Below are 14,904 nucleotides of genomic sequence, written 5' to 3' on the forward strand. Positions count from 1 at the left end.
TACTGCCACACTGGTGAGGAGGCTGGGGGTGCATGGGAAACTGGGAGAAGACACAGCCAGGACAGCTGCCCCCACCCGACCAAAGGGGTATTCCATACCATATGACATCATGCTCAGTATATAAAGTGGGGGGGGAAGGAAGAAGAGGGTATGTTTGGAATTATGGCATTTGTCTTCCCAAGTAACTGTTATGTGTGATAGGGCTCTGCTCTCCTGGAGATGGCTGAACACCTGCCTGCCCATGGGAAGCAATGAATTAATTCCTTGTTTTGCTTTGCTTGTGTGCACAGCTTTTGCTTTACCTATTAAACTGTCTTTATTTCAATCCATGAGTTTTCTAGTTTTCACACTCTCAATTCTCTCCCTGATCCCACTGGTGGGGGAGTGAGAGGGTGGCTGCGTGGGGCTTGGTTGCTCTCTGGGCTTAAACCATGACAGCCTCCTATGACTTCTCTTAAGTTCTCGTAACATGGAGTATATACAAAATGTTCAGTGGTGCATAAAGATGCTGGTTTACTGTCATCTTTAGGTATTCTCGGTTGTGTGGTTGTGTTCTTGACCTTGTTAGGGGTGTACCTAAATTTATTTATTTGTGCATTTGCTCTGTGTCGTATGTTTAATAGCTTTGTTATGATTAAAACAAATGCCAGACATGAAGGTTTGTTACTGGAAGGTCAATAATAAAAATACCACTCATGGCTTCTTTTTTTTCCAGTGCAGTCAAACATTGTGGAAAATTTCATTTCTGTGCTTTTAATATCATTTGGAAATGGAGCTTCTGGTACAAATTTGAAGTTAATTGTGGAGAAAGATAAGTTTGGGGCTAGAGACAAGTTGTGGTGCATACATCAGCCAGGAAAATAAGTTTCTGTTTGACAACAAAATTCAGTGTTATGAAACACTGAGACAAAACTAAGACAAAAATCCACACAGATATTTAATCTCCAAATGCTAAACAAGTCTCTAAAGGCGTCATCAAATCTAGCTATTAGTGAGCAGAATGTAACTTATCCGAAATCACTGTGTGTCCCCCAAGTCCCTTGTCACTTACCACATCCACTCTTTACCTAAAGCTAGCAATAAACTGTAATACTCCGCTACTACACCAAAGCCTCTAATCTAGGTATACAAATTTTTAATCATCATTGTCATTTTCACTACATATAGAATGATAGCTAGGTGCTTCTTAGGTCAGTTCAGCATAAGAGCAGGGAAGTGACGTGTTCTCATACTTGCATAACCACGTGCTTTGGAAACAGGCTCCTCCTGTTAACTTACAGCTTGCAAAGTTCTGGTTGCAACACTGTTCCTCACCAATGCTGTTCACCTTGAAGTGTCATAATAATAAACAAGCATCTCCTCTGGTTTGTTTCATAACCAGGAATTCATTGCTGAATCATTTCAGCTTCCTCTCACCACAGTCTGCTGATTTTGCCATGTAATTACCGATTACAGTGAGACACTTGGAGTTACCTTACCCACCTATTTTGCATTTCTTGGTGCCTTGTTTGGAACCACAGGTCACTGAGGCTTTTAGATCTGCCTTCAGCCTCAGTGAGTGTATTTCAGCTTCCCCTTTTTCTGGCACCTAAATAGAATATTCAACAGTTAATTGTGTATGAAAGCACATCCCTTCCATACAACTATTCACACTGACAACCTGGAATTTTCCATCATATTTCTTGGTGTAAATTACATCAAATTATGTGAACTATAATTTCATTTCAGCTTAACTGAAAAATACCCCGTGAATCCCCATGAAGTCTAATCTGAATTATGTGGATCAGAGCACACTGTGACTTTTTTCAAATAATTTCCCTCTATGACTTGCTGATAAAAAAGACTTTCAGTATCACTTATGCAAAATTCAAAGTACTGCAAATAAAGTAGTGCTCTCTTTATTGCCTTTTTATGTAAAGAGGGTGGAAGATGTCAAGGTGATCGAGACAAGCAGATAACACCACAGGAAAAGAACATTCTTGAGGACCTAGGTAGGAGTGTGGCTTTCTATTCAAACTTCGGGAAAAACCAGTGATGCTTCAGTGGTGCAGAACTGTGGTTTTAAAGTTGGATAAGGCATGTATGGAAAACCGAGGACCCACAAGAAACAATGATGATAGTGGGCTTTCACTGTTTTAGGGAGACACGTTTATGATCAGCTTCTCCCTTTTTGCTCCCATCCCAGCAAGTCGGTGAACAGTAATTTATGATGTAAAGTAAGAAGTTTTTAACTTTGTAACTGCTACGAAGTAGCAGCAGGGGGAGGAGAGATCCTTTGCTATCCAAGCCCTTGGCCAGGTGGTTCTCCAAGCGGGATGGAGCCTGCGGTGCCTTTCCGATGGTCGGGCCGGCCAGGCGTGGGAGGGCCGCCGATGTGGCGGCAGCAGCGGGATGTGTCGACCTGGTAGCGGCAGCTGCCTCCCGATAGATGCCCTCGACAAGGCTTGGTACCCTCTGCCGCAGAGCCGGGCGGCCCCGCCGGCATCCGGCATCCCGCACCCGCCCAGCCGGGAAGCGCCGCCTGCCCCAGCCCCGGCCTCGCACCCCGCACCCCGCACCTCCTCGGGCCGCCTCCGCCCCCGCACGGAGCCCAACCTTGGGGGCGGGCCGGGCCGGGCCGGGCAGGGTACTACCAGCCGTGGTCCGCGGCGGGCGGACAGTGCGGGACAGGCAGGAGCCGGCGGTGAGCGCGGGGGCCCGGCGGGAGTGTGGAGCGGGCGGAGTGAGGGACGCTCAGCCCCGCTGGGGCAGGGCCGGGGCTAGTGGGGAAGGGGAGAGGGGGCCGCAGCCGCGGGGAGATTGGAGCCTCTCCCCCGGGACACAGCCCGGCGGCGGGACGGGCCCGGCGGGTCGGTGACGGGCGCTCCTTCTCCTGAGCCTCGCTCTTCCCGCCCCAAACACCTTAAAGGAAGTGGTGAGGTCTAATGTAGGGTGAAAATCAAGGCTCCTAACTGCTAGGCTTTTGCCTGTGACTGGCAATTTGCTCACAAATGGGAATACGTGGTGTGATTTTGGCTGTACGGCACTGGAAAATACACACAGTGTGGGAACGTTCCGATTGCCTGCCTCCCGAAACAGGTAACGTTTCCTGCTAAGGAGGACACCTTCCTTCTCTAAGGTTGATACAACACTAGTGTGTTCAGTACTTTTTTGTTCAGCTGACATCACCTTGTTGTGAAAACAAAGTGCTCTGTAGCTATTGACTCAACATACCTGTTTAAAATGTATGTGAGTAAATCTTCTCAAAAAAGGAAATGGAAGCTGAGGACCCCAGGACGAAACAGAAGGTCCATAAGATCTAGCAGAAGATATTTGCTTTAATTCTTGTAGTAAGGATCCGGTATATTTCACAAAGCAAATCTTTAATAATGTATTTTGTACTTGCACAAAAGAACAATGCAAAAGAAATGGCTGTTTGAAGGTCAACCTCTTTTTTTAGTCGATATCTCAGTGTCGTAATGTATTTTATTTCTGGATTTGAATTACAGAAGAGTGGTGCTTGTACCTGAGAAATCATGTTCAACTTGAGATGCATCCAGAAGTTACTACAGTACCTGAAATTTTTCATTTATTTATTTATTGAGAATCTCATCTGTATATGTCCTCTACGCAAAAAATCTTTTGCTGGTGAAATAGTTCTTATTACTGGTTCTGCAAATGGGATTGGAAGGCAGATTGCCTTAAAATTTGCTCCTTTAGGAGTGACTTTGGTTCTTTGGGACATCGATGACAAAGGTAACAAAGAAACATGCAGATTAGCCCAAGAAAATGGAGCTAACCGGGTGTTTGTCTATCATTGTGACTGCAGCAGTAGAGAGGATGTCTATGAAAAGGCAGACAAGGTAAGATTTGGCTTCTTACTTCTGATTTTTCTTGCTTCTTTTTAATAGTATATGCTACGGATTATTTTTCTTTTTCTTTTTCTTTTTTTTTTTCTTTTTAGAAACTGTTACTATTCACTAAAGATAAGAAATCATGTAGGGCAATGACTTTGTCTTTTCAACAAGTCACTTCTGGATGGACCTTAAACTATGTTCTTAATAAAGTAACTGGATTTAAGAGGTTCTGTTTAGATTTATCCATTTTTAGTCTTCATTGTGAGACAGTAACTTCTTTTATATTAAGAATATGGTAAAACATGCAGCAGAGGTTATCTCCATATATTTGTTTAGGCTTTGAAATTTCTTCAAGATATCAAGAAAGAATTAAAAAAAAAAAGAAAAAAAAGAAAAAAAACAGTATATGTTGTAAGAGGGGAGTTCTTTCCTTTGCCCATTTGTATAGAAAACTGTAGTTCTTTGAGGGTATGATGTTTTCAGAAATGTCCTCAGGGTCTCCACTCAAAATGATGATTTAGCTTCACTTTATTTTTTGGTCAATATAGCTGGGAAGTAAGGTAGAAAAGAGCTCCATTTTAACTTAAACTCTTTTGCTGGGCTGACCTACATTCTTTAAACTTTTTTTTATTTTTATTATTGTCAGAGTCTAGAAATTGGACATTCACATTGTTACTTTTTACTTGTCCTTAAACTGCCTGAAAATATTTCCCAGTATAGCCTCACTTATAATCCAGTTAGTCATTCTGCCCTTTTATCCAAGGATAAATTCTTCTTCTGTTATATGAGAACATACACTGTTCAGTGTCTGAAGGCATATATCAGAGAAATTAGCTAAAATATTTCATGACATGTGAATGTTGATAGATTGTTTCAGAATAGCCTTGAAATGTAACATTAATTTTCTATGAAAACTGGGGGGGGGGGGCTTTGTTTTGTGGTTGTTGCTTTTAATTTTAACCAAAACAAATTAATTCCTTCTGAGCATGGCTATGAACGTTTGAAACATTTTTTTCCCTCAAGAAATGTTCCCAATGCAAAGTGCTTCTAAAAGGTAAGTTGGATTCAGGATCTGTAAGTATCTGAAACTGCAATTCTCACATTTGCAGTCAATAAGGTATTGTTTTACCCACCCTTGTTAGCACCATTAGGGACACAGACACTGTGCTGACTGTGCACAGAAAAAATTCTGCTTAGGGCCATTCGTCCTAAATGTGAAGAACCACAGGTGGTACCATAGTATTACTTGGGCAGTGGTGTATTTATTGTACCGTAATAGCATGTAAACACAGATGAGCAAGTTGTTGAGTGGTCTGTCCTGTGCTGACACAATATGCAGTGTTCAAGGAGGATTATCTTTGCCAATGACTTAGTACAGATGATGTGATCCTGACACCTGTGTGAGACATTGATAATGACTGCAACAATTTTGGAGTAGCAATTACAGTAATTTCAGCAATCTTCGTATCTGTTATCCCTTCCAAGCAAGATGAAAACTTTGTCTGAGCAATCTGTGGTCAGTACTTCATATATGACATTTGATCTTTATTTGAAATGATACTATAAAAAACCCAGTTCTTCTCAAATCTTATTTTTTGCAAGTAAAAATAAAAACTTACCTTAGAATTTGCCAAGATCAAATCTCTTTAAAAGATAACATTTTAAATTGGCATTAAACCCCAGTTCCCATAAAGGCTATCTTCTTCTTGCAAAGACATGCATCAAAAGGTCTAATTTAGGCTTATGCAGTTAATTTCTTTGTTGGACTTAAATGTCCACGCTGAACATTTTTTAATTATTTGTTTGCTCTTAGTTTAACACAGTCTCAAAAGGTTTGTTCTGTGCCCTCTAGTAATTTTCAATCTCCAAACACGTTAACCAAATGAGCCACAGGGCTCCAGCCTGCAGAATTTGCTGTGCCCATATCAGCAAACACTATACTGCAGGGAGCAGACTGGCCTACCAATAAAAGTTTGAAGAGCTGTTTAAAATTCAGAAATTGCTGTTAAGGTGTTAAATTATTGTTAACAATATCAACATCTTCATAGATATTTGCATGTATTGAACTGTCATGATGAAGCCAGAAATTTTCTTAGTTCAAGAGTCTTTCATCTAGAGGCCTCCTCTACTCTTGGAAATACCTGCAACTTTTTTGATTGGTAATATGAGAAGTCTTGAGCTTGGACCCAGAAGATAAAGCAATAGCAAAAAAGTTAAATTAAAGATTGTTTTTATTTGATATACTCACTGCAGAAAAAACTAGATATTTTCCAATAATGAAAGCTTTCTTTCTGGGAAGCAAATCAAACGACCAAAGTCCCTAAAGAAGAGGTCTTTGAAATAAACTGGTGAAGTGAACAGCAACTAATTTTCAGGATCAGGCAGTGTCCACCCGGGAATTTTGAAGGAAATCAGATATGGATCTGATGGGCTGGAAATGTGGGGGGTGTGTTTTGCTATAACAGGTTATCAGAAACAAAGAGTAGCAAATATTCCAGTTTTAAAGTGCACTTGAGAGGCCACAAACTATGATCTTGTCTTAGAGAAAATTGGTAGAAATCATAATAAAGAGAGGAATTAATAGACACCTGACAAAATATGTAATGTAGAATAGTTAGCTTGACTTTTTGCAAATGGAAGCCAAGCTTCACAGGTGTTCTGTAGCAGTGAGTAAACAGGTCAAATGAAACCAGATTAAATAAAATACTGACACTGGTGAAACTATGTTGTCAAGTGAAGAAAAAGAGGATCATGATATGGACTGGCATAGCAGTTAAAAGATATGAGTGGGAAGAAAGCCCAGATACATCCCATGAAGGAAGAATTGAGTATTCCTGCCATACTCAGTAGTGTCTAGATTTGCATTCGTTTGTGCAGGTGGAATGGTGGTAACATCTGAACCCTGTTTTTCTATGACAAGCATTAAACCTGACACAGCTGAAGGACTATCAAGCAAGTCTTCACTGAATGCTAAGGTTCCCTGAGAGAGCCACAGGAAGGTCAGATGTTGGGGTATCAGATTGAAGTACCTGTTTCCAAATTGCCAGACAGCAGCATGTATGGGATTTTTATGCTTTTGTATTCATACTATAATTTTTGAGACACTGGATAACCACTCACCTCTAGCACAGGAATCTCTGCAGTGAGACTGATTCTTAATACTATGAATAAATCTTGGCCATCTGCTTTGATATAAATCCAAATCTTGGGACAAAATCTTTTTATAATAAACCAAAATCTTTTTATAATAAATTGAGCTAACAGTGATTTTGGCCACCTTTCCAAGTGAGGTTATCTATCTATATCATGGTATGTCCTTTTTACTCAGAGGATTGGTATCCCCAGGAATCTGCGCTGAATTCTTTCCAGTTTAGGAGAAATTATATAGAAAAGGGGTTAAACAGGCTTGTCTGAGGAATGCAGTCTCTCACAATACCAAAAACATGGGACAAGAAATGTTCCGATTGCAGCTAAAGCACACTCACGGTGCACACTAAAGCTTTGTAACTTATTGCCTTATATTCCTGTGGAAGCCAAAAGTATTCTGGAGTTCAGGGAGCTATTAGAACAAATCAGGGAGTGAGATGGGGTGGAGAATCACTGGGATATATTAAATACAAAGATACTGATACCTCATGTCTCTCAGGAAGCTCTGAAGTTGCAGCATGTGAAAAGTTAAGTACACTGGAGACCTTAGAGCCCTCGTCCTTTTTTTATTGCTTTTCACCATGAGACAAGGGCTAGGAGGCTCAGATGGACCTTTGATCTGAAGCAATATAACAGTTCTTAACTACTTATGTTTTCAGTAGGTATATCAATTAAACATTTTCATAAATAAAGCACAAGAGGCAAGGATACCTTCTAAAACTTTATGGTTTTTTTATTCAGGTTAAAAAAGAAGTTGGGGATGTTACTATTCTAATCAATAATGCTGGCATACTGATTGGGAAGAAGTTCTGTGACCTTTCAGATGCAGATTTTGAAAAGACCTTCAGAACCAACTTCTTCTCTCAAGTTTGGGTAAAGTTTTGTGGTTTGTTTTGGTTTTTTTTTTTTCTGGGTGACCAAAAGGTAGAGTCAAGTGTTTTGGTGTGAAAATCACCATGGTGGTGTCTACCTCAAAACCCCAATTTGGAATAGGGATGTGAAGGGCCTCGACTGGGGGAGAATATGTTTTCATAATCATCCTGTAATTGGAAACACACCAAATTGACAGTCTCCCCATTATGTTTCAGTAGTATTAACACAAACCTGCCTGAGCACTCTGGTAAATCAAAAGTTTGTGCAACTGTACCATGAAATGTGCTCTACCTGTAACAGCTGTGGTTGAAGTTAGCGCTGACATGATGGCATGTGTCTTCTCTGTTTGCTGGCATTAGAAGTCTTTGTCTAAGGGACTTGGAGCATTCAGGGAGACACAACCATGACTTAGTGGTGGACTTGCAGTGTTAGCTTTACAGCTGGACTCAGTTCTTTTCCAACCTAAATCATTCTCTTCCAATCATTTTTTGCTGCACATGTTGGTGTCAGTCTTCAGGCTGTGCTTTCATTCCTAGTCACGACCTGATTAAAGTATATAGAAAAGTAGTGTGGATAGTAAGTATCATCTTTATTTTCTTACCTCTGAAGGAATTTGTTGTTATTTGGGCTCTCATTTGACCTTTAGGAGCTTTTGTTGTGAGGGAGTGTTACTCTTGCCCCCTCTTGCATTTTTTATTGATATGCCTGAGTGAACAGCTTGCATCAGGGAACAATATAGCATTGCAACTCCCTTGTTAAAAGGCGGTTCTCCATGGAAAATCCTTGCAAGTAAGAGTCATAGAATCATAGAATAGATTGGGTTGGAAAAGACTTCCAAGATCATCAAGTCCAACCCCTGATCCAACTCCAATTATTATATCATGGCACTAAGGGCCACGTCCAATCTCTTTTTAAAAACCTCCAGGGATGATGAATCCACCACCTCTCTGGGTAGGCTGTTCCAATGCCTGATAACCCTCTCTGTAAAGAATTTCTTCCTAACATCTAACCTAAACCTCCCCTGGCAGAGCTTGAGCCCATGTCCCCTTGTCCTATTGTTGGTTGCCTGGGAGAAGAGACCAACCCCCACCTGAATATAACCTCCCTTCAGGTAGTTGAAGAGAGTGATGAGGTCGCCTCTATGTCCTCTAAGCATTCCTCAGCCACACTGCATCATTCTTCCAAATATTTCAGGCAAATGAACTGAGAGAGATGTTCCCCCTGACAGGTCTGAAGAAACACTGGGCAGGAGGATAGTGATATACTAGGTACTCACATTTGGAGTCAAATAGGACATCTCAGCTATTGAAAAAAAAATTGTTATTGTTTGTCTCTTTTTTTTATCTAACCCTTCATAAAACACTAGTGTTCTCCTTAGTTAGTGTCACCCACAGTGGTGTCTGGGATGCTGGAGTTGTCTGGAAGTTCAGTTTGTAAAAAAAAAAAGGGTCCACAGGCAGCTGAACTTCCCTTGATGTGTTGACTTCTAGCTCCCTCTTGTGTACCAAACCTTTGGCAATAGTCTCAAATAGACTCAAATCGTGAGTAACCAGGAGGCAGAGAAAATAGAAAGTTTGCTGCTTTTAATAAGACAATTTTAATGCTGTTAGATCATCAAATAGAGGGCAGTCATTCAAGGAAATGTTGTCTATCATTTAAAAATTGTTACAGAGATAAAAGGTCAATTGGACTTCTTGTATAATGAAGCCTCAGAAAGCCTAATTTTGAAATGCAACTTTTTTGGCATGTCTATTTATAAAGGTTTTTTTTTTAATATATGTGTATTCTTTTAGACTTGCAAGGCTTTTCTTCCAGCCATGATGGCCTGTAACCGTGGGCACCTGGTTAGCACAGCCAGTGCAAGCGGATTACTGGGACTCTACAGACTGACAGGTTAGTATTGTCAACTGCCATTACAAATTAGATCTACATAAAAATGATTTTTCTCTGAGACCTAATAAATGTTTGGCTTAAGCAGCCTATGCTGACGAGAACCTGTGGATGCCAAAGGTGATGCTGTACCAACAAGTGTGACAGAGTCACGTTGCCCAAGCGGCACCAGGAGCTCACTGCAGATTTTACTGTCTGATTACAGGCTGTCTTATCTTGGCAGAATAAGGACAATACAGCTCGTATGTGTGCAGTGGGAAGAAGCTCTGCATACAGGTTGTCTAACTCTTTCTCATGCCAGGTTGTCTTTGGAGTCCCGAGACATGGATTATATCTGGAACTATATATTTAGCTGGAAAATTATTTTCAGGTCCAGAAGGCATTTTGGCAGAATTTTCAATAAAATTAATTGAAATAAAGCTTTAAGCTATTTAAAAGCTCAATATCCTCATCTGTTTCCCTCAGGAGAGCAGTCTGTTATAGTCCTGCCTATTCCATCAGCCTGGGTCTGCTGCTCAGTCTTTCCTCAATCCTGTCTTACATGTTGATTGTATCGCTGAGGACACTCTTTAAGAATCTGAACTTCAGTGTAATAAGTGTCTCTTGTTTCTTCTTCTGATTGATGGTGTTACTGTAGTGTTCATTTGCCACTTGTTATCATTGGGTCATATTTGGTATTGACAATATAGGTTACGTTCAGGTTTCATCATATAACTGTAAGACTTATGGGAGTGGATCTGAGCATCCATGTTTTAACCTTTTACACCTTAGCTATTTATTTTTAGGCTGTGTGTTTCCATCATTCACTGGGGGTGAATTCCTGAAGAATAGCAAACTATCTCTGATGCCAGTCTTTGAAGTCACTCTTTTAGCAAAATTGGATTTCACTGTATCTAACAACTATTTACACAACGATTTGAAAAAACTTTAGGAAACCACATGTAAATCACTATATTAGTTTCTTACAGTTTTAAAATTGTAGAATAATTTTGTTGGAAGCAATCTCTGAAGGTCATTTGGTCCACATATCCAAATAAAAGCAGGCCCAACTTAGATCAGGTTTCACAGGGTTGTGTGAGGGCAAGTTTTGATTATTGCCAAGGATGGAGTTCCGTACATTCATCAAAAATAAAATTCTACCAGATTCCATCTTCCTGGGGAAAAAAAAAAAAAAGTTGCAGGGTAAATCACAAGTAATAGGCTAAAGCAGTATTTATAAGTAGGGTATATTTTACCACTAGAAACAGTTCCTTCTGAAATGTAACCTGTGATATTGAAAGGTGAAGACATTCTAACTGAAAGAATGTCTGTTTCCTATATGAGTATCTGGAAATGCACATAAAAGGTTGAATAAGTTCATCTTCCTATATCACTCTATAGTGCACTGAAAAAAACTGCTCTGGAAAGGATTAATCTTATCCTTAGACAACTGTGCATCAACAACAGGAAGAGTCATTAACCTTCAGAGTTAGCATCACCAATATGCTTAAAATACTAATTAGAAGGCTGCTAATTATAGAACTAAATAATATAATGGATTAAATATTATTACAAAGAGTTAAATTTTGTATATAGCATTTACTGTGGTGCTTTTGAGATTTTGAATATTTCTTCTTTATTCATTTTTCAGATTATGCTGCAACCAAGTATGCAATCATTGGAATGATGGAAGGCATTAATTCAGAACTGTATCATGCAGGAAAACATGGCATTAAAACCACAATCATTTGCCCTTATTTTATTAACACTAAATTAAGTAAAGGTTTCCAAAGCGCGTAAGTGAAACAGATTGCGTACTATTTCGTATGTAAAAAATAATCACTACTCACAAGATATACCATTTTCAGTCTCTAGCTGGTTGATTTGATTTTCAATTCAGTGTTTTTGCCCTATTGGCACATAAAACTGTCTTTTGATCTAAAGAAATGCAAGTCTTGCATACAGTTAATAACTGACGGGCAACAGGGACTGTAATAACCTCACAGTCAAGGAATGGTTTGGGATGCACAGCAGTATTTAAGGGTTAAAGGTAGCCTTATTCATCAGTAGAATGGACACTGCTGATGTTCTCTGCCCCAAGTAATTTTGGCAGTGTGATTACAGTTATGGCTGTCAGGATACCCATGACCTGTCATTATTAACTGTGCCCCATGATCTGTATTAGCAGGTACTGCACTTCTCTGCGAGGGAATAGCTGTGGTGATAGTATCTGGTGGGAGACTATGGGTGCAGTAATTGGAGAGGCTGCAAGCACTGAATTAACCGGTGTAGTAGCACGGTAGCAGTGACGTTGGTTTTTCAGTGCTCTGCTCCTGCTTCCACCATTCATCATCCTGCAGGAGCATATGTTATGCAGAGCACAGCCGTTCTCCTGGCTGGAGACAGACTTGGTTCTGATCCACTTAGCTGTCACCTCAGCATCCACAGTGGAGAAAGAGGAGGTGTGCAGAAGGCAGAACTTTATGCATAGAAGAGAATATAGTATGGCTAAGCTTGGAAGTTTTCAAATGCTGCAATCATTGTGGGCATTAACTTCATTATACTCTGCTTGCTCTAAAGCCATTAAGATTCAAAACATCATCAAAATGTTTTCAATTTATTCTGATGATAGCAAGAACAAAGAGATTTGGATATTCCTTTTCAAGGGTATTTGAGGGGAAAGTTAGTTAGTTAGTTAATTACATATGTGTTAGAATACATCTCAAAAGCAAAGTTTTATAATTCCATAACAATTTTTTCTTGTTTCACAGAAAACCTCTTTTGCTTCCTGTTTACGATCCAGAGTATGTAGCCAGCAAGATCTTGAATGCAATTAAAAAGGAAAAGTTTTATCTAATCATGCCTCCAACTTTACGCTTATTGGGTCTTAAAACGTAAGCATGTGACTTGTCTTCTAGCATTGCCTTCTTTCCTTTGCCATATGCCTGTAAAATCAGCAGAAATGTTTAGTAAAAGCAGCCCTTTAGTTAATATTCCTGCAGTCAATCCAGTTATAGGTACCCAACTTTGAAGAAACGGTGGTTTTAATTTTTGAATAGTGTAGGTAAATAGCATTCCTCTGGTCCCTTCTGTCTCTAATATATGTCTTAAGCTACAGTTGAGTATAGAAATTTCAAGAATTTTCACGATATGGTACACTGGGAGTAATGCCTGGGCTAGAACTGTCTGCTTCCAGTCACTGCCTCCACTGCTGGCTGGGCTTTTGCAAAATGGCTTGGCCTGTCATTCATTTCCCCCACTTGTAACATGGGGGAAACACCAAATGTGTTATTGCCAGACATTAGAATTACTGAGCAAATACAATGAATTTACGATTTCTTTATTTATAGAGTACATTTTTCTAAAAAAACCAAACCTAACTCCGTGTTTGTCTCATCAGTTTCGTTCCTAGAAAAACAATACTATGCTTCGAATCATGCATCAAGTTCCCTGAGAGCATGGATAAAGCCTTTGGTCAGAAGGAAAAGGATTGAAACAAAAATATTCTGAAGACTGCAAGTGCCATGGAATTGAATATTTTCAGTAAAAAATAAGTTTAATTCATGTTTATTCTTTGACAGACAATTTATTTCTTGTATAATATTTGACATTGGTCAACATGCAATTTAACTCTTCATAACTGTCTTTTATGTCTTTATGTTTGGTAATTTTCCGAGTAACCTTTGAAAAATCACTGAAATTTAAAATTACATAGGTATTATGTTAAGTGACTAAGTAACAACTTGGCATGGACTGTATTGCTTTCAGACTGAAACTTCAATGAGGTAGCCTGTTTGTCAGTGTGGAACATAATTCTGGTGTAAATCATGGGAAAAGGAATACAGACAAGAGGAATACCTCATGTATTCTTGTATAATTATGGGCTGGCTCTTGAGCAAAATCTCTTCTTATGTTTGGAGACAAGTCCTTCAACTGTCTTCAAATGAAACTACAACCTAGAGATAATAAAGAACAATAAACCTCCTCAAGAGCAGAAATTCAGGGATTAGTTGCACAAAAGTACTTAATTGATAAAAATCAATCCTCATGTAAATTTTCAGGAAATGCTAGCATAAAATGTTCGTAATTTGCTTAACTTAAAAAATAAACAAATAAAATGCGGTAGTAGTGAATCTACAAAGCCTAGTTTCTAAAAATCCACTCTAAGAAATTAGAGTGGATTTTTAGAAACTAGGCTTTGTAGTCATCTATTGCCCATATTTGCCACAATATTTCAATTGTACTTAAGTAAACCCATACTTACAAGCTCCCTTCCAGCTATAAACGCTCATAAGAATGCACACTCCAATGAAAAACTATTTTTTTAACACCAGTGTTTCCAAAGTATGCGAGCATTCAGTAAATTCTTTCATGTACCTGTAGATACTACAGGGAGAATTTTAGCTGAGAGAATGAGAAAGCTATCTTGAGTTTGCCTCTTTGAAAAGCAAGGTTTATTGATTTATATTTTTAAAAACTCTCTAGGTGATGAGTAATTGAAAAATTATTTTCTTCCTACTAATGAGACAGGAACAAAGTCTAAATTGCTCTAAATTGTGAAAAATGGTCTTTTTCTCAATTGCAAGCAAATATGTTGGGTATTGGGATTCCCTTATTCCACATGAATGTTGCAATTTGGCTCTAGATCTATGATCATTTTTAAGTATGATTACAGGAGACAATGCAAACTGGCGTGACATTATATTTGTGAATGTATTGTGGGCCTGAATATCTTCATATGTAATGTCATTACTGGTGTTGCAGAGCTTAAGAACAGGGCTCAGGAGGTGAAAAATATATTTTTTAAATTATTTGTAAAATGAAACTCACACCTGTTAGTGACGTTATTATCTGAGGTTTCAGGATTAAATGTCTGCAACCAAAGAGCACATTGTAAGGACTCTCTTTTCAGGATCTTTTTCTTATTTTCAGTTTCTTGAACTAAAGTATATGAACCTTACTACCTACATCTGCAGTTGTAAGTTTACCAATTATATAGACAGGACATGAATAGATTAAGAATAATGTAAAGGAAATAATGTTCTATTTTGCAAGCTATATTTCACCTATGCTACACAGCCATACTGCAAAAACTTACTCTGTATTGCTGCAACCTCAGCCAAGGGCACTCTTTGGTTCTATTTTTTTCAGGCTAATCTGCTTTTCTCAAGAAGGAATT

General features: G+C 39.1%; 1 protein-coding gene across 2 annotated transcripts; it reads left to right on the forward strand.

The window, feature by feature from the left end:
- The first annotated feature begins 2,643 nt into the window (after nucleotides 1-2,643).
- LOC116782012 (epidermal retinol dehydrogenase 2-like) lies at nucleotides 2,644-14,573 on the forward strand. Of its 2 annotated transcripts, XM_032677993.1 has the most exons (7): nucleotides 2,644-2,683; nucleotides 3,489-3,842; nucleotides 7,725-7,856; nucleotides 9,650-9,749; nucleotides 11,377-11,521; nucleotides 12,497-12,619; nucleotides 13,126-14,573. In XM_032677993.1, exons 2-7 carry the CDS (start codon nucleotides 3,516-3,518, stop codon nucleotides 13,217-13,219), a joined length of 921 nt encoding a protein of 306 aa, XP_032533884.1. In that variant the 5' UTR covers nucleotides 2,644-2,683; nucleotides 3,489-3,515; the 3' UTR covers nucleotides 13,220-14,573. The 2 variants fall into 2 exon arrangements, with proteins under 2 accessions (XP_032533884.1, XP_032533895.1); XM_032678004.1 differs by lacking the exon at nucleotides 2,644-2,683 and having other exon boundaries at nucleotides 3,130-3,842.
- Nucleotides 14,574-14,904: the final 331 nt, after the last annotated feature.

The sequence above is a fragment of the Chiroxiphia lanceolata genome, chromosome 1 (genome assembly GCF_009829145.1).
Source record: "Chiroxiphia lanceolata isolate bChiLan1 chromosome 1, bChiLan1.pri, whole genome shotgun sequence".
Taxonomy (NCBI): Eukaryota; Metazoa; Chordata; class Aves; order Passeriformes; family Pipridae; genus Chiroxiphia; species Chiroxiphia lanceolata.

Coding starts and splice junctions, on each gene's coding strand:
- LOC116782012 (XM_032677993.1), top strand. CDS start 3,516: ATGTTCAACTTGAGATGCATCCAGAAGTTACTACAGTACCTGAAATTT. Junction 3,843..7,724: donor TCTATGAAAAGGCAGACAAG/GTAAGATTTGGC, acceptor TTTTTTATTCAG/GTTAAAAAAGAAGTTGGGGA. Junction 9,750..11,376: donor GGGACTCTACAGACTGACAG/GTTAGTATTGTC, acceptor TTCATTTTTCAG/ATTATGCTGCAACCAAGTAT.